Source organism: Camellia sinensis, chromosome 2 (genome assembly GCF_055761805.1).
Source record: "Camellia sinensis isolate YWXY chromosome 2, ASM5576180v1, whole genome shotgun sequence".
NCBI classification, from domain to species: Eukaryota; Viridiplantae; Streptophyta; class Magnoliopsida; order Ericales; family Theaceae; genus Camellia; species Camellia sinensis.
Window position 1 is genome coordinate 224,129,377 of NC_138962.1, and position 24,311 is coordinate 224,153,687.

Consider the following 24,311-nt stretch of genomic DNA (forward strand, 5'->3'; position numbering starts at 1 on the left):
AAATATGTTTAAAATTTGCACAGATAAAAAATTGAACAGATAGTTTTAAACAGATAAGTGAAAAATTTGAATAGTATGTTTGAACAGATAAAGGTAAAAAATTTGAACAAGAAGGGGAATTCTTTGAACAGATAAGAAAAATTTTCAACAGATAAGGAAAATTTTTGAATAGATAGTTAACGAAAGTCCACAGATAAAAAAAAGTCAACAGATAAATTAAAGAGTAAAATTGAAAACAAAATATCTTTCAAAACTAACATAAGAACTTTTATCAAATTATTTTATAAATGGTGGACTTTTCATCAACAAAAAAAATTTCCATTGAACTTAATGCCTTAGACACTTTCTAAATTGAATTTATCACCAATTTACTCTAATTTAAAATTAAATAATAAAAAAAAACTAGCATATAAAGAAAAGAAATTTCAAAATGTTGCGAATATTTCACCCACATATGAATAAAAATGACGCCTTCATTTAGGATGTAACCATATATTCTTCAAATATACATTACACCCTGTTTCCCACTTAAAAAAATTTACACTAGGTTGACAGAGAGAGAGAACAAATATCAAGACCCGTATCTCAACCTCTTGAAATTTTTCTACAGTTCTCTGATGCTCCGTTTCTCTCAATATATCATCTGCTCCTGATTTGTAGACATCAAGTTTCACTTGCAATGTCATGTTGGATCAAATTATAGAGGGACACTACCCTATTTTGCAAAGGAAAAAGAAAAGAAAACTAGCTATGTTATTTTCCTTGTAACATTAACACCACAGGACTGCCAACTCGTGTTAGAATATGCATGGGCTACGTTTATGGGCACCAATTTGGGTTTTTGACCTCTAAATTTAGGCACCAAACTTGGCCGAAGAAGAATTTTTTGTCCACCTGACCAGACGTAACAAGAATTTCTCGACTTCCAATGGGTTCCTGAGAGAGTATAAAGCCATGGTGTCCTTCGGACTTGATGAAACAACAATAGGATAACCATCTCCCCTCTCCCTTATAGCCTGTAAGATACCCAAGTACAAATAAAACATAACTTTAGTAACACTACTGAGGGAGAGAGAAAAAAAAATAAAAAGAACCAAGGAAAAGGTTTTTTGAATTTAACCGGGTTTTTTCCTCCACCTTCCCACTGTATTTTGTGTGGATTCATATAGGAGGTGGGAAAAATAGGTAAAATTCATCCAGTGATATTTAACGGCAATCAATGATCAAACATGAAACAATAGAGGATATGAAAATGGCTATCTACTGCAATTGGCAACAAAAAATTTTGATGGCTGAGGATCTCGTGCCACTGTAATAGGTAATAAAAAGATTGATACCTTAAATGCATCTTCATCTGTTCGATCATCTCCAATGTACAACGGGAGGACATCACTAGAAGAGCCGAATCCTAGGGTGTCGAGTAAATAATTTAAAGCATGACCTTTATCCCATTCCATATCAGGGCGTATCTCAAAAACCTGTGAAATTACCCCAAAAAATCAAATCGCAAGTGGCTTGTGAAAATTATAAATTCATTGTTACTATTTGGACAACTATAAAGAATGTATGAATAAGATATGCAAAATACCTTTTTGCCCTTTGATATACGGAACTCTTTGTATTCTCCCATTACAGAATTTACCAGCTTTTCAAGGGTGCAAAAGTCCTGAAAGATTGATTCCAACCACCCGATATTTTAGTATCACCATGGGCTAAACATTAAATTGAATTTTTTCCCCCTTTCTCCGGTTAGAAGCATGAACAATATGTACCTCATCACGAACGTGTCTGAAATGTACGGAAATACAGAATTTATTGTGTTCAATCAAGATGCCTCTTATACTTCTAGTCTTCTCATTCAATGCAATAAAAATCTGCTAGAAGAACATGAAATATTACATAAATGTAGAGGAAAAAGAGATGTTAAATGGTCAATTTGTATTAAAATGCAAACAAATCTTTCTACCTTTTGAATTGCAGGCAAGTACTTCTTCGCGGGTTGGAAGAGAACTACTTCATTACCCTACAAAACAGAAACCACGTTATGGTATTAATTAAACTAAGGCAATAGTTTGGTTGTAGTTGTAATTCTATATAATTATTTTCTACTTACGTCAATTTTAGTTGATTAGAACTCTATGCAACAATTTTGAAGGCAGAAACAGATTCAAGAAATACTCATTTCAAATAATAAAACTTGAACTAATATCACCAAAGATGTTGGAATCAATTTTTCACGTCTACAAAGTTTCATAGTTAAAACCTTTCTGTCAACAACCCTAGTTTGATGCTTGGGATCTGCATCGTTTGGAGACTGCGATGGAGCTGCTATATCCAACCCATGACTTCCGGCATAGTAAACATTGTCCAATTCTACAAAGTCATGCACCTATAAAAGGAAAAAAAATTAGATATATCATTACTTGTGTAATAACACATTGAGTAAGCAACTTTTTTGTTGGTTGTAAGTAAGGTTCTGAAAAGCGGTTGCGGTTGTGGGGTGTAAAGGCCATAGCGTAATGGTTGTGGTAATCAGAACCGTGATTTTTTTTTATTTTTCACACAATTTGAAAAAATCTTACCGATATGCATATTTTTTTTCCATAATCATATTTATTAGGTTTTAAAATAAATATTGATCAATTTTTGTAAATTTTTAAGTATGATTCAATATATTTCATATTTTTAAATCACTATAAACTGAGTTTTTTACATTTTATTTTAATAATTAATGACTTTATATGTCATAAATCTATATTACGTTTGTGCCAATTTTTTTTTTATTGGACTTAGATGTGTAAAATTATTCTTTTAATTATTATACTTGTAGAAGCATATGCAAATTTTAACTTGAATAGTTTTAAAAAATAAATTATACATGTTAATGTAATCATATCAAAATTAAAAAATAAATTATATAGATTTTTTTTTTTTTTTTTTTGGGGAATCACTTGAATATTCATTCTCTTTTTGGATAACCTGTAAATAAAAATAAAATAAACTAATCAAAAAAAATTGACATGTGTAAAATATGTATTAATATTATAGGTGTTGTGTTTTCTAGATATTTTTACAAAAAAAATCAATTACTAACTATTATATATAAGATAAACAAAGGCAAAAGTAAGAGAATAAATAAGAACTTAAATATATATATTTTAATCAAGTCAAATAGATAATAACACACTTATTATTATTATTATTATTTTTTTCAAACAATATATAGATAGACACATAAACAAATGGATTGAGTGATAGCAGCTGAAAACATATTCTTCAGCTTCCCTCTTCTCTCTCTCTCTATCCTTACTCCTCCATCTTCCCTCTTCTCTCTCTATCCCTCCTTCCCCATTTTCAGTTTTTTTTTTTTTTTTTTTTTTGGTTTTTTTCGAAAGAAGCAGTTCAGAACCGTTACGTAACGTTGCATAATAGGCCGTTACGGCAGCTGCTACGGTCGACATATCTGTGAATCTCAATCACACTGCAAAAGTGGCCATAACGGGTGGCAGTAACTACCACAATTGTTATGTAACGGCGTTACGTAACGTAACGGTTGCGGTCGTTTTTTAAAACCTTGGTTGTAAGTAATACCTTGTCACGGCCCCTTCCACTTATAACTGCAGTGGGAAAACAACGGGCAACTTCTTGTACTGCAAATCGCATCTGTCATTTATTTCATGATTTTAATCAATATGATCAATTATTTGCATATCAAATGATCTTTTTGATATAAACTCACAATGAATAGAAACTTCAACAATCACTACAATTATGTGTAGAGTATTCACCTTTTTGGTCATAAAAGCTTTTTCAGGGTCGTCCACAATATTTGAGAGAGTTCCATCATAATCCAAAAACACTACTATCTTACGCCCTTTTGCGATGCTCATCATTTGATCGAATGTGTCTAAGGAAGAAGGATGTTTTAACTGAGTGACAACAAATCAGAAAAATACAATTAGTCAACTTGGGACTAATGTTAGATATGAGAAAGAAAATGAATTTTTTATCATGATTCAACAAAGTAAATTTCAAGATGTATTAAATAGTTTGATTAATGAAGAATCATATACAATTTATTAGCAAATTCTTTCAATTTGAAGAACGAAATTAAAATGACTATACAAAACTTACCAGCCATGATCCGTACTCGTATGGAACCAAAACAGAGTTTCCATTCTTACTTGCTGATAATTGTAGCAATCCCATCACTGGGTGATCAAGTGCAAAATTAAATTTTACCTGCAAGAATTTTGTCTTGTTAGACTGTTAAAGTTGATATGGCTTTCATTGAAGTTCATCTAGGATAACTTATTTTCTGAAAACAAACAAGACTATGGAGCTTTCCAAGCTACTCAATGCTACTTTTGTGTTTAGATGCTTTTATCAAAATCCATATATTTATTATTATTTGACATACCATGTGAGCTTCATACAACAAAAATTGCTTATGCGCGCCGTGGATACTATCTTACTATGGTAACCTATTGAGTTGGTGCAGAGAAAAAATTCGGGTTGAAGAAGCCACTTGATGAAACCATCTCAACCAGTGACTCAGCTCTTCAAGACTTGGAAATTAAAGACTTCATAGTTCAGACAACGGTTGCAAATGAATGAAAGGAAGAGGCTAAAAAAGAAAGAAGATTTTTGGAGGTTGGAGTAAATTGTGACTCTAAAGAAGAGAAACTGATGTTCTATAAGCAAAAAGGCTAGGCTCCCAATTACTTGAATTAAAATGAGTAGGAAGATGACTGAAGAGGCTCGTATATGTATATGACATATATATGCATAACAAGTGATGGAAATTTCAAACTATATCTAGGTGGTTCGATGGGTTGCATTTGACAGAGTAAGTCAATGAACCAATATACATTCGTTCAGTATCTTGGAGAAATTTATAGCTTTGTTACTCAAGATGAAGAGATATTTGATCACACATGATCACATGGAAGGACAATTTTCATATCTATAAGTGGTTAAATTCGATGACTCAACATGTGATTGTCTCTGTTGCATTACTCTGGGTTGAGTCAGATGATACCGACTTGAGCAAAGGTTCAGACGCGAAATTCAAGTTGATTAACGGTACTGTATTTGTCTGCATTCAACCACTACTTAACCACATATAACTTATGCTGCCAACTAAATTTTAGATTCTTGAAGCAAACATCAATCATTGTCTAGAAATATTAACATATTATGTATCAACATAATGGGCAGAATTTTGTATTACTTAGTTTATTCATTCCAGTAGCTTCATGTGATGTGTCGAACTACATTTCATACTCAATGTTAAAATATTCAATTTGATCTGTGATGTGTTGAAGAGAGAGAATAGCAAAAGGTTAAATTGACTTCTACCTACACTACTAACTAGGCCTTGGCTGTCGCTTTTGTTGTGTTTGTTTGGAGATTTGGGAAAGAATTTGGAAATGAAAAGAGAAAAATTAGGTGAAATGTGAATAAAATATACCTACATTTCACACACCTTTTCCATTTCCCTTTCTCTTTCCCTTTCATTTTTCCTTTCCAAATCTCTTCCCAAATCCTCTAACCAAACGCAACATTAATGTCATCAGTGTCACATAGAAACCACTCTCAAACAAAAAGGCAAATCAAGAGGAAACCAGAAGGCAAGTGTCATAATAATCAAATTAGTTCATCTGCCCGTGATGATTTATATAAACAAAATAAAGAGAGAGCGAGAGAAGGGCTATTTGTTGGTAAAAAGTCCACCCCCCCAAAAAAAAATATATATATATATATATATACATATATATAGTGGAACTTTATGATCTAAAAGCAGCAATTCTCTTTTTCCAATATCAATAGGGCACCTGATTTCTTTGAAACAGACTGAAATCCATTTCTTGGAAACTGTCTAACAGGTTCATTGTCTGTGCTGATACGGGCTTTGCAGCATTTTTCTAATTCTGCATTATTTGTTTTGTCCTACATTATGGGTTAGCCAGCTTCATTCTTGCCTTTCATTGCCAGAAAACTGACAAGGAAAGCTATATATATATAATTTATTACCATTATTATTATTATTATTATTATTTATTTTTTATATTCCTGAATTTTGCATTATCATGTTAAGTATCTCTACCTAATGACCTCAATAAAGGACATGGAGGTTGCAAACTAATAAATATATTTCGAAGGGCATAATTAATAGGACATGGACAAGACTTATTTTAGTAGTTATTGGATGGGCATTTTATTTTATTTTATTTTAGCATCTAATTTGGAAAATCTGTTAAACATCATTTAAAATGTTCGTAAGAAACACAGAATACCGGTGCTAGCATTGGGAAAATCGAGGTAACCACAGCTGCAAACTATCTGATTATATTAATTGCCAATATAACAGCCTGAGACTTTACACGTTACTATCAATGCCTTACAAATGTCATCTACATTATCAAGCGATCAGGAATATTGACAATTAACAAGGCAGGCAACAACAGTTGATAGTTGGGATGGAACTTTTTTGCTCGATATTTTTAGTATTCAAACTAAGCCATGTTTTTTGAGTACTTGGGAAAATCATTGATATCGAGAGGGTGGTGAGTGCATCTGCCATAGTGTAGCATGAAGAATGCCAGCAAATTACCTAGATCACACTTTAGTTTTTGGTAATCTAATTATCAATTCTTTGTGGTTTTTCATGGCAGTGCGATTTGCCATCTGCTGTAATAATTGCAGCGGCATGAATATCAGGATAAAGTACAGGTTTTACAATTTTGTTGCAACTATGCTATAAGATTCGGGGGTTCAACATTCTTGGAAAAACATAGACACTTCTAAGAAGAGAACATGTCATTTCTATCACAGACACAGACACCGACACCAACACTCCACTCCACTCCACTCCACACCACTCATAGGACACTTTCCAACACTTGGCACACATAAAACACATAACAAATTTGAATAAATTAAATAGGAATCCAATGATAAGATGACAACAATGTAAATTTATATAAATTCTTCTCCCTTAAACTTTAAAAATTATTATCTTTGACTTAAATTTTCATATATATATGACATATAATAAATATATAAATTATATATATATTTTACACATGTCTCTCATATGTCGTATCCTACACTTTTGTATTTATGTCGTGTCACATGTCCGTGTCTTTGCTTCTTAGGACATGTGTAACCGTCTTGATATTGATATGGCCTAGGAATATATGTTTTTTAAAACTTTCTTGGACTAAACTCATGAACTTTAATTATGCTCTTACGATCATTACTTTGCTTCTATAATTTTCACTAAATTCTTAAGTTTGGATTATACTATTTCATAATATATTAATTTTTAATGTTGTTTTCCAAGCAAATGACCACCAAACATGCCTTAACAATTCAGAAATGTTGAACCATACTAGTTAATTGGCAAAAACAAACAATCAACATCAAATTATGCAATTACCATAACCACTAGTGAAATATAATAATCCCAATCAAAACCAATAAAATTTAGGTAAAAGTCATTTTTATATAAAAAAGAAATAACCAAGTTTCTTCCCCATCTATGAGTTGACTTGCAAAGACACAAAGTTTTTGCATTTAAACATTTGACAAGGACTTAGACATCGAAGTACATAGGAAAGCACGAAGTGAAATGGAAGATTATTTTGGTGTTCTTAAAATAATAAATAAAATAAATAAAAAGGGCTAAATATGGACCCAAATACAATCTCCATGAAATGTCCACTTTCTTTAACAGGAACACACAAAAAACATAAACAGAAAAAGAAAAACAACTATTGAGACCAGAGACTAATTGAGTTCTCAAGCTTTTAGGGACACATGTTATTGTAAGTTAATGTTCAAACACATGAGATCAGCATACGGAAATGAAGCTTGTAATACAAAACTATGAGTTAACCCAAATCAAAGTGATCCATAACCTACTCCCCAAAGACATCCCAAACCAAACTAGGAAACATCAAAACTGACAATATTAGACCAAGCTAGCAAACATTAACTGTTATGAATTTAGAGGCATCAAACTCAAAACTAATTGCCAATGGGTGGAGGGACCTCTAAACTATATAAACCAAGCTTGAGAAGGTTAGTGAAATGATGTTTCAAGTCTGCAACAGACAAATGAAAATCAGGTTGTATCAAATGGCATGTCCCACTCTAGCTCCCCCAAATGATCCTATCTCAAAGCAACATATCCCAACGTCAAAGTCAATTCTAGCTACGGTTTCATTAGATATTACAATTAGAATCCCTATTTTTTCCAATCTAGTTCCTTTAGATTTAAATCGTTAGCATTGCATAAAAACATTCCTCCTAGAGTAGTTGTTAATCTCAGAAACACCAACTACATAAGCACGAGGCATGCCTGCTGGTTATGGCTATAGTGGTGGAGGTGTCTGTTAATCACACACTCATGTACTGCCAACTAAAACAGAGGAATATTTGTGGTACATGAATTGGACAGTACTTCTTGTGAAGAAGTTGAAGCGTGTCTCCTACTTCCTCTACAAAAAGCAAACATTGAAAGGAACTAGTGGGCCTGTGTTGTGTGAATTGTGCCATTTTAATATGCATCTTTTTGCCCCTTTTTGTAGTTTAAATAATCGAAGGATCTTGACAGGATCTATCTATGATGGGAAAGTGATTTAAAGTTTCAGGGCACCTAATTTATACAGAGCTGGAATATGAAACATTGTATATATAGATCTTGTTAAGGCACTCAATCACACATACCCTGATAAAAGTAGGTAGATGAGAAATGGGCATTCATATAATCCGTTGTGAACCAATGTCCTTAGAACACTCAATAACAAAAGCCTAACATTTAAAATTGTTGAAAAATTCCTCAAAAAAGTAGGTAGATGAAAAATGGGCATTCATCCTTAGAACACTCAATAACAAAAGTCTGACATTTAAAATTATTGAAAATTTCCTCATAAATGGGCATTCATTTAATCCATTGTTGACCAATGTCCTAAGAACACTCATTGAAACAAGCTAATTTAAATTAAGCCACGTTATAGTGCAATGGCAGGTAAGAAAGAAATAACACATTTGATTTTCATTAATTTGAATAACAAACAACTAAGTGCACAGAATTGAAAATGCACAAATTTTTGGCACAGATTTTGTGTATGAAGCAAAACTGTTCGAATAAATGGGCATATGCATCATCTTCAAATTTTTAGCTTTTTTGGCCAATTATCACTTACTTGGACCATCTCCAACCATGTATCAAACTTATCATTAAATTTGAATTTAATAAAAAATGGTTTCTTTTTCAGCTCCAACGGTTTCATCTAATCGGTATCAAATCTAGAATTTCACTTTTCTTTTATCAAACGGAGGACGAATGTGACTTTCATTAAATCACTGTTTAATGCCGTTGGATTTTCACCATTGGACGTCCCCTCGGATGTCCTCCCAGATGACCACCTCAAGGTTTTTGTGAAAAAATTACACTGGCTGGTCGACCACCTGGTTGACCCTCTGGATGACCACCTCAAGAAGAAAAATTATAAAAACTTTGCACTGGCCGGATATCCGCCCGGTCAACCGGTGGTCTGACGAAGCTGTAAAACCCTCCGTTTGAGCACTTGATATCACAGAGAGCTTTTCCTCAAATCTTTACTCAAATTTGACAAAAAAATTGATACACTGTTGGAGATGCCCTTATATGACACCATCTCTAGATAAAAATCATGAAAAAACCAACATATATGGCTTCTCTATAGTAATGCCATAAACACAAAAATTCATCTAGATGGCGTGCGAGCTTCATTGAAAATGAATGCACTACTTCCACTTTTCTAGATTATTTATTAATTTTTTTATAGGCATGCTATGTGCAGAGAAATAATCGGACGCAGAATACATAGATGTGAACAAAAACTATTCACATCTATATTTGCAAATATGTTTGCATCTATAGTTTTGAACATTTGTCTCACCTCTCGATATTTTGTGTCTAGTTCCTTCTATACACATAAACATTTTGTTTTTTTTAATGTTTGTAGGCTTTAGTGTTGTGCAATGCATGGTTAATTGTGCAAGGGCGTTATGGTCCTTTCAGTGGACCAAATTGTTTCCTATTAGTGTAGGACTACAAAGAATAATACTGCCGTAGAGAAACATAAAACTGTTTTTTAAAGTGTTTTCTCTCTTTAGCAAAACCACTTAGCTATGCTAACATACGCTTGAAAAAAAACCCAAAAATCAAATAGAGTTTGACAAATTCTTTGCATGGTCGATTAAAAACAAAACACATTAACAAAATCAAGTATGAGAAGAACAGTCATTGTAAGGTGTCCTCAAGAAAATACTGCTCAAATATTAAATATATTAGCCTTTGGAATTTCATCAATCAAAAATTAAGCTAAGATACATTGACATTGAATATTGACACAGCGGAATAAATCACACGAGATTAGATATCGTTCTAATAGGCAAGAATTCTTAAATCCACAAGAACACCCTTGAATTTACAAGAAAGATAGAAGAAAAACTCTTTAAAATATTATTGATTGAATGAATCCATTACATAGGCTCATAAGCTTATTTATAATAAACTAAACTTAATCGTTGTAAGAAAAGTAATTTTAAAATAAATCAAGAAACTTAAATCAACACAAATTAGGACCTAAGAGAATAGAAAATTAAAATTCTAACTAATTAAAATCCTTGTCAAAATTTAATTTCAAAATAATAAAATCAAGAAATATAAAAATTGTAGAATTTTGTTCTACATCAAATATACAGTGAATTCCAGTCACAAACAGAGGAACTGTGTGTGTTTTTGTGTTTGTCTCAGAGAGAGAGAGAGAGAGAGAGAATGCAATGAAGCTGTAAAGAATTGAAGGCGTACCGTGTTGTCTTGCAGCGCAAGCTTGAATCTTTGATAGAGAGAGAGAGAGTTGGAGGGAAAGAAGGAAGAGAAATGGGTTATATATAGGGAGAGGCTGAGGGAGAGGGGGGGGGGGAAGAGTAGGCCAGTTTGTTTGGCCGATTAAGTTTGATAAGATTGTTAGTAAGAGAATGATTAGCGAAAATATTGTTAATGTAAAATTATTAGTGAGGAAATATAGTAAAAGTATATTTGTTATGATTATAGTGTGAAAAATGATTAGCGATGATATTATTAAATTATTTTTATATTAAAAAAATTAAAACAAATATTAAAACAAACTGATGCATTTCGTAAATTTTTTTATTTTTTATTTATATAAAATAGACTCAATTGTCTCATTATTTTTCTAATCTCATTCAAAATTTAACTAAGCTAATCTCCTTACTGAGGGAGATTACTAAGTCCCTCGGACTATTACTCACTCCTCCCAAATAATCACCAAACAAGCTATGAGTGAGACCCACAACCGTAAGAGCATCCGCAACAGCTCCCTTATATTACCTCCTTAGCCAAAATAAGGAGTTTTTTTGTCAAAATACAACCCCAACAGTTCCCTTATCCAATTCTCCAAATATAAGTGTTGCTATAGGGGAGTCACTATAGCTCCCTCGTATCTGATAAATTGTTATTTTATTTGTTGAAGGCGTGCAAAAAAACTGGAGAGTTGCCCAGCTAGATGTCCCCCATCAGATGTCCTGTGAGTGCCTTGTAGTTGAAGAAGAAAAATGTCCAAAATTGGCCTGACCGGTTGACTACCCTGCTTTGTTTTCCTCTACTGCTTTGTTGCTGCCGACTGATGTTTGATTTAGATGTGTTTTCATTATTTTATTATTACAAAAAAATTCAAATTTAAAAACAATTAAATTTATTATTTTAGTAGAATGAAGAAAAGAATAGAGAATTTATTGAAAGAAATAAATGAAAAAATAATTCTTAAAATAAAAAATAAATTTTTAATAATATTTTAAAATAAAATTTAGAGTAAACTATTAATAGGTCCTAATAGTTAGACTTAGTTCCTATCAAGTCCTATTGAAAATAAGTCTTGAAAAAATTGTTGTTAAAAATATTTTTTTTGTGACAATTTTTTACATACGTCACTAAAAATTGACAATTAGTGACTTTTTGTCATGATTTTTATAAATTGTCGTTAAAACTTACAATTAGTGACATTTTTTTTTTACAAAACTTTCCAATAGGACTTATTAGACAATAAGTTCACTTATTAGGACCTACACGTAAGTATCCTAAAATTTAAATGGAAAAATTACCAAGAAGTCTTTTTTGAAAAACGTGTAGTCTATTTAGTCCCATAACCTTTTGTTTATACCCAAAAGTCCTATAACGTTATTCTTCTTCTCTGACTCTCGTCTTCTCCACCTCTTTTGCTATTTGTAATTTTCGGCGATCGTTGACTGGTAACCATATCTTGCTTCTTCTCTTTCTCTTTCCAATATACAGTCATTGACGACCGACGACTACCATCGATTAAGATTCACCGGCAACCACCGACCGTCGACTCCTTACTTCACCCTCATCGACGGTAAAAAAGATATGTTTCTGACGAAGAAGATGAGTAGATCTACATCAGATTTGGCTAGATCTAAATAAAAAGTAGTTGTCGGAGTACAATCATTTCTCTATATCCGCCTTTCTCCTTCGATCTCTTATTTTTTTTCTACATTTTTTCTACTATACACTTCTTTTTTTTTGTTCTAATGGAGAAAAATTTCAAGTTCTGAACAAATTGTTTTCGAGTTTTAGTTACAGGCAGTGAAAACTGTAAAATTTTGCAGTTTCAAATTTTTTTGGTGCTGGAATGAATCATGGTTTAAAACTATAAAATTTTACAATTTTAAATTTTTTTGGTGCTGGAATGAATCAAGGTATAAAACTGTAAAATTTTACAGTTTCATAACATTCTTTAGAACTGTAAAATTTTACAGTTTCATAACATGTTTTTTCAGTTTGATTAATAAGGATAAATGCTTAATAGATTTTTGCTTTAAAACTGTAACATTTTACAGTTTCAAAACTTATTTTTTAGTTTGATCAATATTGGAGATTATTTGCTTAAACCTTACAAAAATTAAAAAATAGCATATGTTTTTTTCCATTGTTGGTGTTTTTTGACGTTCCATTTTTTCTTTCCTTTTAGTTTATCAATATTTAGCACATTTTGTTGTATTTTTTCACTCTAATTTCTCCAGTTATTCTTTTTTTTTTCCGACAATATTCTAGACATTCTGGTGAGTCTCCTTCTTAACGTCCAGTGAACATTATGAACATTCCAGCAACTTCCATTAACATTCTTAACACTCCGGTGAACTTCCGACGATACTCCGGCGACTCCCCGGTGATGTTGAACATTCCAACGACTCTCCGGTGACCGTTTGACAGAAGTCTGACGGTACTAGGATGTAACAATGTCTGTAAATTAAAAAAAAAAAGAAAGAATTTTTTGATAACAATTAAAAATATATATATAACTAATTGATGCAAATGTTTTGTTTGAGAATTAGATAAATCTTGAACTTTATATATGCGACTTATTGGTAAATTTCCCAATTTAAATAAACTGCTAGAGATACTCTTCCACTCCATTCCCCCCTCCCACGCGGGTAAAGAAAATGGCCGAAGAGAGTTCTTGGAAAACTAGGGTATGATTCTCTCGTTGTCCACCCACAAACTTTCATACTCTCAATTTTCACCTCAACTTTTTCAATAATTTCTATGGTCCGGGTTCACGCGTTACTTAGGTCACAAGTTAAGAAGACTTATACATTAAATTATATAATTTTTACCGCTGTAACATAAGTCTTATAGAAAAGTTCATGATTCATAAGCTGATTCGCCTTAAAATATATGAGATAGACTTAGGTCAAATAAACAATACGATACCCGGTCTAAAAATCCGACCCATGAGCACATATTAGAGGTCCATATTAAGTTCAAATATACGTAGGCTCATTTTGGCAACAAAAAAAAAAATAACTACCTCTTTTTTAAATTTTTTTTGCCTTTAGTGTTTTTTTTTAAAATTATGTTAAATTTTTTCACTTTTTCAGTTCATCTTGTCTAGTTCATCTTGTCTAGATGAATCTAAAAAGTAATGTTTTTTAAAAAACAATTCAAAAAAAAATCAATAAAGACGAAAATAAGCAAAAAAAGATTGCTTTCTTTTGCTCTTTTTTTTCGAATTTTTTTTTTTTAAAAATAGAATTTTTCGATTTGTCTTGTCGATCTGAATCTAATAACTTAAACCTTTTTGAAAATTTTTTAAAAAATTTACTAAAACCGAAAATAGACCCAAAAAAAAAAAACACACTTCCCAAAACATCTCTGATATAGTTTTATTTTATTTAGTGCGTATACATTTTAATAAAATAATAATAAGTTTATCATTGAAAAAATAAGTGAGTACTATGCTTATAAACTCATATTTTAAGGTCTATTGATAGGGCCTAAAGCATGCGTTGGCCTGATCTTGGCCGGATCGACTAGTGAAATGGGGAGCAAGTATCCTCTAGAGTGATTTTTTTTTAAAGATTTTTAGAGTGTTACATTATGTGGTTGAGATTTATTGGCAAGTCACATCAATTTTTCTGATGTGACTTACCAGTAAATCTCAACCACACAATGTAACATTCTAAGAAACTTTTAAAAAATTTCACTCTAGAGGATCCTTGGTGTGAAATGGGTCGGGAGAACTTTGCACAATCCATCGTCACTGCTTACTGTAACATTGATGCTATATACATAATAATCTACCAATTATTATTATATTATTATTATTAATCCCACATATTATATAAAGTATAAATATTTAAAATCTCTAAAATTATGATATATCATTTATTAATATACTAATTAATACATTAATTAATACATATAATATTATTCTGACTGTAATGTCATTTTTTTAGATTTATAGGTGACATTTTTCTCCAAATCATTGTTATACTTAAATATTTCGTCATAGGAGTGAGTCTGTGTTTTACTGTGATCAATAATGCTATTGGTCCTACCACAAATGTGAATAGTGTACGTAGATGCAGTTTGCTTGATTAATTAGTAGGGGGCTATAAACTTTCTCAACAGTGTCGGGGACCTTAGCACCCCCACCTTCACGTCGGGCAGCAAGTGGAAGACAACAAAAAAAAAAAACAAAAAAGATATGGACTAATCAAAAAAATAGTGGGGTGGTGGGGTCTAAGGCATTTTTCTTATGTTTTATACACAACAACTAGGTCTAGCCTAGTTAGCTACCATACCTTCTTTAGGGTTTAGTCCCTTCTTAGGGGGGTTGAATTAAGGGAGTGCAAGTACTTAGGTACTTTACCAAGGGTGGAGAGATCTTCTCCTATTGGTGTTAATTTAACAACTAACAACTAACATTTGTTGATAAAAAAAAAACAAAATTTATTCAAAATTTAAATATATAAGTAAGATTTATTTTACATATGAGTCATAACTTCATGCCTTCAGTTCAATTTCCCGGTAAAATTGTGCATAAATTTTAATTGTACTTAAAATTATTCATAAACATAGAAGACTGTTAAGTTGTGTTTTGATTATAAATTTAGAAATAAAAAGAAAAATGTGAAAAAAAATATAAGTTAAATTTGACCTTAGGCGATTGCCCAAGCAATCATGGAGAGAGCATTTAGGTGTCAAGGTGGGTAAAATTTCATGTTCGAATTTATGAAGATGTGTTATAATTTAACTACACTAATATACTAACCGCTATCGTGTGGGAACAAATAAAATTAAATATAAGCTACATTTCTCTCACTATGTTATTTTTCTTTCTCAATTCTACTCAAATTAATTATCCAACCACAATTTAAGGGTAAAAATACGTTGTGGTTATTTTGGTATTTGCTCATCGGAAAATCAAAAATTAGATTGAGCTTTACAAAAAGGGCCAAGAAGGTGCCCCCTAGTCTTGTCCAATTGGGAAAATCAAGTCCTTTTGACTCTAGTATATAATATAATGAAATCCGCCTTCGTATCAAGTCTTTTGTGTTGGAGGAACGCAAAAAACATAAAAATAAAGAAAATGAAATCAAGAATCATTAACTTTTTCTTTTTCTTTTTTTGTTTTTTTTTTTGTTTTTTTGGTTGTTGTTGTTGTTGTAATTATTACATTATTCCTTTGTGAAAATTTTCATGATAAATCACTAACTTTTCATGTGTCTTTTCTCAAAGCAATTGGCAACTTTTTTTAACAGGAAGCAATTGGTAACTTGGGTGATATTTAGGTCTAGTTTAGCATCTGAGTGTTTTAGTTTAAAAATTTAAAAGTTATTAAAAAATTAAAAAGTTAATAATTTATATAAAAAAATTAAAAATTTTATTTTTTCTTTACCTTTTGTACATTTTTTTGTAAAAAATAAAAAGTTATTCCAAATATATTAATTTTTTTACTTCATATTTTAACTAAAAAGCTAAAAAGTTACTAAAATATCCTAACATTGCGACTGTTTGTTACATCTTTTTGGGGTGATTATAGCTTATTTTGATATGAGAGTCTGTGTCAAATATTGTTTGGTACAGTTTCTGCTTATAACTTTTTAGGTAAAATAGCTTAAATAAACTAAAAAAAACTAATTATTTAAAAGCTGGGGTAAGAGTACTTTTAGCTTCTACTTTCTGATTATCTGCTTTTAACTTAAAAAAAAAACTCTACCAAACCAGGTCAATTATCATTTATGAATGACATCTGAGTATACAAGTAATTGGCAACTTAAGTGGTGTTAGGTTGTAGTATCTTCAAAATGATATGTTAAAATTAGATTTTGGCAGGATACAATACAAAAATTAAAATGAAAATAAAAATTTAAAATTTGATTTCTCCACAAAAAATCAAATAGAAATGATATTTGTGGGCTCCATCAAGAAAAAAAGAAGATATTGTTAAAATGAAATTTAAAAATTAATCATCACTTATTTACATTGTCCTTCTTTAAATACATGCAATCTGAGCTGTTAATGAGAATTTTTGGAACAATAATATTATGATAATGATAATATTATTTTTATTATATATTTTTAATTATTTATTACATTAGTAACAAATATAAATAGTAAAACTTAATAAATCAAAACAATATCAATAGATAAAATAATTAAACAATATGATAAAAAATGAAGAAAAATATCGCATTAGTGGGTTTTGAAAAAATAATTACAAATTAAAGAGAAATTCTATAAATATTAATAATTAAAATCATAAATCTTTTTCATAAATATGTATTTTTTTTTTCTTTTTAAATTTCACTGGGGTGTAATTACTCCTAAAAAATATAATAATCATAATTTTATTTTTTTTGTAAACCTTTTTATTTGAAAACCAAACTTGCGGAGCAAGGATTCTTTAGAGTGATTTTTCTCTAAAGTTTCCTAGAGTGTTACATTGTGTGATTGAGATTTACTATATGACTTGCCAGTAAATCTCAACCACACAATGTAGCACTCTAAATAATTTTAAAAAAATTTCACTCTCTAGAGGCTCCTTGACGAAACTTGCGTTCTCTTCCCAAACAAAAGATCTTATTTGTCACGACAAAAGTTCTGATAAATCATAAATGGAATGACTACCTAGTCAAATCGTACTCCACTTCTATTCCATATCTAATTTTCTATTATTTTCTTTTTTATTTTCTTGCAGGCCAAACGACATTTGGACGCTGTAACCACACACGGCGGTTTATTGACGTCGGTTGGATCTTGGGTCCGGTTCAGGATTGCACATGTTTCTCTTTCTTGTTTTATTCGTCCTTTTTACCAACCACTTTTATTTTTTATTTATATAAATTTCTTTTTAGTTTATTTTTTCATCTATTCTGTTAGTCTTCCAATTACATTTGCTAACATGAATAAGCATCATATTAACCAAATTCATTTATTTTTCATGTGATATATCTATCATTTTTTATCTGTGTTCAATTTACATCGATTTATATTAAAAATACAAAGCGTATAACGAAATTAAAATTTTTTGGACAAATTAAATTTCATAAAACCAATCCCTATTGGATAGGGAATTATTCATAAAAATGTTTAATTGCAACTCAATTTTATTTTTATTTTTTTTAAATGTATTATTACTATATTTTATTAGATTGACTCTATAATAGTAAACAAAAAATAAATTATCTTAAATAAAAAAAAGTTATATTAGCCTTTGGCCTCGTTTGGAATCAAACTAATTTAGTAACTTTTTAGCTATTTGGCTAAAATATGAGCTAAAAAGACTAGTATGTTTGGGATGACTTTTTAACTTTTTACGAAAAGATATGCAAAAAGTAGAGAGAAAAGAGAATTTTTGATTTTTTGGTATGAGTTGTTGATTTTTTTATTTTTTTAGTGACTTTTTGACATTTTAACTAAAAGAGTCACTTGTCAAATGAGGCCTTAATCATATTTTGCATGCTTTTTATGAGTTTGATGGATTTATATAAATGATTAAAAAAGGCATGACATCCTTAGTAGAAATAACATTAAAATGTGTAACTAATTATTTATTAAATAAGTTATTCGTGTTAATATCGTGTAATGCAAGATTGTGTCATATTTGTAGTCATATCAGAAAATGATCAATATTAATCCACTGATTTCATATACAATTCAAGTCATGTCATGTAAAAAATTCCCACTTTTAATTGCAATTAGTTTATGTGTGGGTGATTTTCTGACCACACTGCCCGCTAGTAATCAGCTGGAGAGCACGGGCAGAATCGATGGTTTCAGCTAACCTGCAACAGAAAGAAAAGGCTCCGGCGATGGCTCTTCCACCCGAGGGCACTCCGACGATCAAGTCAGTATATCTCTCAAAGATAATCAAGTGCTAAACTCACTACTCAAAGCATAAAACTGCGTACCTTAGACCCACGGGGGTGCCTCTTTTTTATAGCCAACATAAACCTAGTCCCACTAGAAGCCTGACTTCCATGGACTCCCATTCAGTGCTTACTTTGGATTTCATAAGAGATAAAGATAAACTCCCTAAGAGCTTTATCCTTATCTTAGCAAAGTTCCCTCTTTACTCTAGGACTCTTGTCCCTTATCTTTTATCTTCTTATCTTGGATTCCGGTATTTTCGGAGATAACCTCGGCTTTGCCGAGATAACCTCGGCATTACAACCAGGACACGTCACCTCGGCTGACACGTCGGTATCACCTTGCCACGTGTTGGTATTCAGAAAATACATTCCCACAACTGCCCCCTAGGTTCTATTACCTCGGCATTCTGAGGTGATGGAACCTATATCTGTATTTTCTTCTAGTAAATTGGTTTAAAGTTTGATAGTCGAGATCATTCATTTCTGGCCGACATGCTTTCCCTAAAAAATCAAGATTTTTAAGGAACTTCTCGCGCGCATGAGCTGTCATGCACTTCAACCCAATCGTTTTAGACACGCGTTTCCCTCTTACTGGTCCGTACACATGACGCGTTTATTAGCCGCTTCTTTCTTCATGTGCGCCGTTTGACGCCCTCGTTCTTCTAGGCGTATTGATTGCTTTTGCCGCCGTTTCTGTTTAATCAAAAGCTTTTCCCCTTTTTTCCGTCTCTTCACTTTTTCATTCGAATCTCCTGCTATCTCTCTCTAGTTTTCGAAACCCTCAATTGCTCAAGCTTTCAAAGCTCTGCAACCTTCTCCGTTCACCCCTTCCGGTGAGATTTCCACTGGTCTTCTGCTCCTGCAACCGTCGTAGGACATCGGCAAATCCCTTTCCGGCTTCCCTTTTTCTGGTAAGCTACTATTCTTTTCGTTTTCAATTCCCTGATGTTTCTTCTTTTTTTGCTGTCGCCATTACTGTACTGTTTCAAGCTTTTTTAATTCATAAATCGTACATCTGAATGCATTCATCCATGATTTTGCCTTTGCCCACATTTTGAACACACGCACTGTTTCGCCACTTCTTTGCACTTTTGCCACTGTTCTTGGCCATATACTCTTGTATTCTTCATGTTCTTGATAGCCCATCTTAATTCTTGTTTCTGAAACTTCGTTTTTGTTTTCTGTTTTTTTTGCATCTTTTCCAGATTCTTGTTTTCAATCCGTGTTTCCATAGATTTAGGTCTGGGATTTGTCTATAGAACCCATAACTTAGGAAAAAACTAAAACCTGCACCTACCTTACTGTTTGCCGAGGTCCCAATAACCTTTCAAAAACATCTTCTGAGATCCACCTTCTAAGATTAAGCCGATATCATGGGTATGTGAAAACATATGGTAAACACCCCCTCCAAACTAGAATACTTTAGACAGGAGTTTGAGATCCCAGGCGACGTCCATTTGAGGTTGGCTGGAGATGATGACTCCATCATGCCTACTGCCGACTCCATGTTTTTTCCCGTAGTCGCCTTTATCGAGTTTGGACTTCGGTTTCCACTAAACATTCTGTTTCGTGAGGTCCTCCGTTACTATAAGTTGAACCCCATGCAACTGACAATCAATTCCTATCGAGTGATCTTTGGTATCATAGCCCTAGCTAAATAGGAAAACGCTAGGATCACCCTTGCCGACATCCAATATTGCTAGACCATGTGTGGCCTTAACTTGAAAGAAAAAAGCTACATTTATTACCTTAAGCCGAGGTCCACAGAATTCAAAATTGTAGCCGACCTCCCAGACTCCAACAAGGGAGCTAGTGACGATTATTTCATTACCTCGGGTAACTGGGAGTTCGCCCCAGATGAAAACCTCCATCTCTTCCCTCTCCCACGATCAATCTTTATAGAGGGTAATGGTAAGAGCCCTGCATTCATACTTGTTTTACTTTTAAAGTCTTGTATACTTTATCTGTTTCCTAATGTCTGCTTTGTCTTTGCTTTTGCAGTTCTTCCTTAGCCGCCAAAAAACTTTCGCCAATCCTTTGTTCCCAGCAAGGATTTAAAGAAATTACTGGACCTGCCAGTTCAGAAGCGAAAGGCACCCCTTCTTCTCAACTTTATCCCAACATACAAATCAGTTCTCCCCGACGTCCCCAGGAAAAAGAAGAAGAAGAGCTTATCTCCTTCCTTTGCTACAAATCTTCCAACTGCATCAACATCCCGAATAGACCAAGGATCAACCTCTGATCCAGCAGAACAGCCGTCGACCTCGGCTTCATACCTCATTCTACCATCCCAAAGAAAGTGTCGCTGACGTCTTGTTCTTACAGCCGAGATAAGTCGCGCAAAGCCAGTTGCTAAAGACCTCCTAGCCAACATTCCATCATCCATTGACGAACAACCAACACAAACCCAACCTCCAGCAAAACCAAAAAGAATAAAAAAGGCTCAACCAAAGGCCAAGGTAGTTCAGGTTGAGTCTGAAGACACTCTGCCTATCTCAAAGTTGGCTGAGAGTGATAAATCTCAGCCTTCTGCTATGAAGAGGCGCTCTGAGTCTCAACCATCAGAATCCCAACAACCAAAAAAGCCGAGGTCTTCCTCCGCCACAACTTCGGGATCAAAAAAGCCCGATGTCCCTTGGGCCCCCATAATTACTTTGGAAGACAAGCCTGTCATGGCAAGTGATAGTGCTGATGATATAAACGTCGGCGTCGCACTTAGTACCGCCCTATTTCTTCCAGGCGACCTGGAGCGAAACGCCCAGTATAGTGAATATGAGAACTATGCTCTAATGCTTCAATACTCTGTTCAGGTAAATGTCTTCTACTTGGTAAAATTTTCTCTCTCTTTATTTCACACTTTGAATATTCTTTAATACCTCTGTTTTTTTTCAAGCCATCCAGCATGCCCACTCTTTCTCAATGCAGTCTTTTGAGAATAGGGAGAGGCTTGCCAAGATGAAGAGGGAGGTCTACAGCCTCCAAACTACCAACAAAGACTTCCAGTCAAAAATGACGAAGCTGGAAGACCAAGCTGAGGAAGCCATCAAGGCTCAGACCGAAGCCGAAGAAAAGGCTGAGGCTGCTAAGGCCATTAGGAAGGTGGCCGAATCGCAAAGGAGAGAGGCCGAGGAAAAAATGGCCCAAGCTGAAATAGAGCTTCAGGAGGCCCTGGCCACCAAAGAAGCTGAAATCAAAGACGCTGACGAAAAGGCGTACTCACAGGGTATGACCGACGTTACTGAGGCCTACGAAAAACAAGTGAAGGAGGCATGTAACACGGGGTTTCACCCTTGATTGGATGTCCCTTCTTAAAAAGTTTAATGTTCCTGATGATTCTCCATTGTGGAAGGCCGACGCCATTCCTTTGCCATTTCCTCCAGCCCCAATTTCGAGTGAAGATGTCGGCGAATCTGATGCCGAGGATGAGGCCGAGGAGGAAGAGGACGAGGCTTTGATTAGAAAATCAAAAGATGCTGATGGGGCCAAGTCCCCTCTTCAAAGTAAGCAAGTCCTAGACTTGACTCATGATGAAGAAGGCGATAAGGTTGTCCAAGAAGCTGTTCCCAACATCGCACCAGCCGACATCCCTTCTGAGGTCAAGACTGTTGAAGAAACTCTTCAAGAAATTGATGCCGAGATAGTGGCAGAGAAGGAGGCTGAGGTGGTATCTGATCTTCAAATTCAACAATCTGGAGGAGATGAGCCTTAGTTTTATGTTCTTCTTTTACTTGTATTTTGTTGTTTCTTTATCTTTTGGAACAATGTATGCTTTTTGTGTGGCCGATGTGCCCTTTGGTGAATGAATATAACTTTTCTTTTCTAAGTGCTTGCACTCCTGTCTTTTCTTTTTTGTCTTTGCATGATTCTATACTTAGAATATTCTTCATACGTACACTCTTCCTCCTTTGTGTAACCTTCTCGGGGTGACACACCTTGGTTTATGCCAACCGATGATATACCTTGGCAAGTTTCTTGTCTTTGGTTTATCTTCAACTTGTAAATTGCTACAAATTTCAACAAGCGTTAAGCATTACTTCGGTTTAACTTCAACTTGTAAATTGCTACAAATTTCAACAAGTGAAGATAAACAATTATCTCGGCTTAACTTCAACTTGTAAATTGTTACAAATTTCAACAAGCGTTAAGCATTACTTCGGTTTAACTTCAACTTGTAAGTTGCTACAAATTTCAACAAATGAAGATAGACAATTATCTCGGCTTAACTTCAACTTGTAAATTGCTACAAATTTCAACAAGCGTTAAGCATTACTGTCTTCGCTCTGCCCCCAATGTGAACCTGAGTTCCACTTGGGTTCTCATTATTTAGAAACAATCATTATGCATCTTTTGTCAATTTACAAGTCTTTAGAGAATTCTGATAAAATTTCATTGATGATGTCGGTAAAAAATTAACAAGGATAGAAAAATTTTAAATTACAAGTGTTCCATGGTCTTGGCAATGCTTTTTCTTCATTATCTTCGAGTCGGTATGCTCCATTGCCCAATACCGAAGTAATTCTGTAGGGTCCTTCCCAGTTTGGGCCAAGCTTGCCCTCTCTGGGGTCCTTCTTGTTGCCAACAACTTTTCTCAAGACTAGGTCGCCGACCTGAAAATCTCTTGGATTAACCTTCTTATTGTAAGCTCTAGCAAGTTGCTGCTGGTATGCAGCGAGCTGAATTATAGCTTTTTCCTTTCTTTCTTCTAAGAGATCCAAATCTCGGGCTAGAAGTATGTCATTAGTCCCATTCTCTACTCCCTGGGTTCTGATTCCTAGGATGTCGATTTCCAGTGGGATGACTGCTTCTGTGCCATAGGCCATGGCAAAGGGGGTTTCCCCTATCGATCTTCTCGGTGTAGTCCGATATGCCTAGAGTACATTAGGTAATTCGTCTACCCACTTTCCTTTTGCTGGCTGCAGTCTCTTCTTTATCCCATCCAAGATTACTTTGTTGGATGCCTCTGCTTACCCATTGCTTTGGGAAAAACTTGGTGTTGAAAAGTAATTCTTTATCTTGAATTTCGCACAGAAGTTCTTGATAAGCTTGCTGTCAAACTGCGTTCCGTTGTCGGCAACTATTGCTCTTGGAATGCCAAATCTGGTGATGATATTTCTCCATATGAAATTTTTGACGTCCACATCTCGGATTTTGACAAGAGGTTCCGCTTCTATCCACTTCGTAAAGTAATCTGTTGCTACCAGTAAGTACTTTCTTTGCCCAGTTGCTTGGGATAACTGCCCAATGAGATCCATGTCCCATTGGGCAAATGGCCATGGACTGGATATAGGGTTCAGGTCAGCAGATGGCTGGTGTATCAAAGGTGTGAACCTTTGGCATTATTCACACTTCTTCACGTAGGCTTCTGCATCTTTTTGCATGTAGGGCCACCAATACCCCTAGGTAATGGTCCTGTGAGCTAGTGATCTGCCCCCAGCGTGGCTTCCACAAATTCTTTCATGAATTTCGTATAGAAAATCTTTCACTTGCAAAGGGTGTACACACCTTAAAAGGGGTCCAGTGAAGGACCTTCTGTAGAGATGTCCGTCCGCTGTCAG

At 33.7% G+C, this 24,311-nt stretch overlaps 1 protein-coding gene across 1 annotated transcript; it reads right to left on the minus strand.

Moving 5' to 3' along the window:
- Positions 1-455: 455 nt before the first annotated feature.
- On the minus strand, positions 456-10,910 carry LOC114268370 (trehalose-phosphate phosphatase B). Its single transcript, XM_028209538.2, has 10 exons — positions 10,868-10,910; positions 4,135-4,242; positions 3,789-3,929; positions 3,592-3,663; positions 2,264-2,389; positions 1,967-2,023; positions 1,773-1,874; positions 1,589-1,666; positions 1,338-1,478; positions 456-1,016 (listed from the first exon to the last, which is right to left on the minus strand). Exons 2-10 carry the CDS (start codon positions 4,207-4,209, stop codon positions 855-857), a joined length of 954 nt encoding a protein of 317 aa, XP_028065339.2. The 5' UTR covers positions 4,210-4,242; positions 10,868-10,910; the 3' UTR covers positions 456-854.
- Positions 10,911-24,311: the final 13,401 nt, after the last annotated feature.

What these genes read in the sequence shown, in the direction of transcription:
- LOC114268370 (XM_028209538.2), bottom strand. Translation starts at nt 4,209, where the DNA reads ATGGGATTGCTACAATTATCAGCAAGTAAGAATGGAAACTCTGTTTTG. An exon ending in CTAGGGTTGTTGACAGAAAG is followed by an intron (nt 2,024 to 2,263) that starts GTTTTAACTATG and finishes TCTGTTTTGTAG; the next exon opens with GGTAATGAAGTAGTTCTCTT. An exon ending in GTATATCAAAGGGCAAAAAG is followed by an intron (nt 1,479 to 1,588) that starts GTATTTTGCATA and finishes GTAATTTCACAG; the next exon opens with GTTTTTGAGATACGCCCTGA.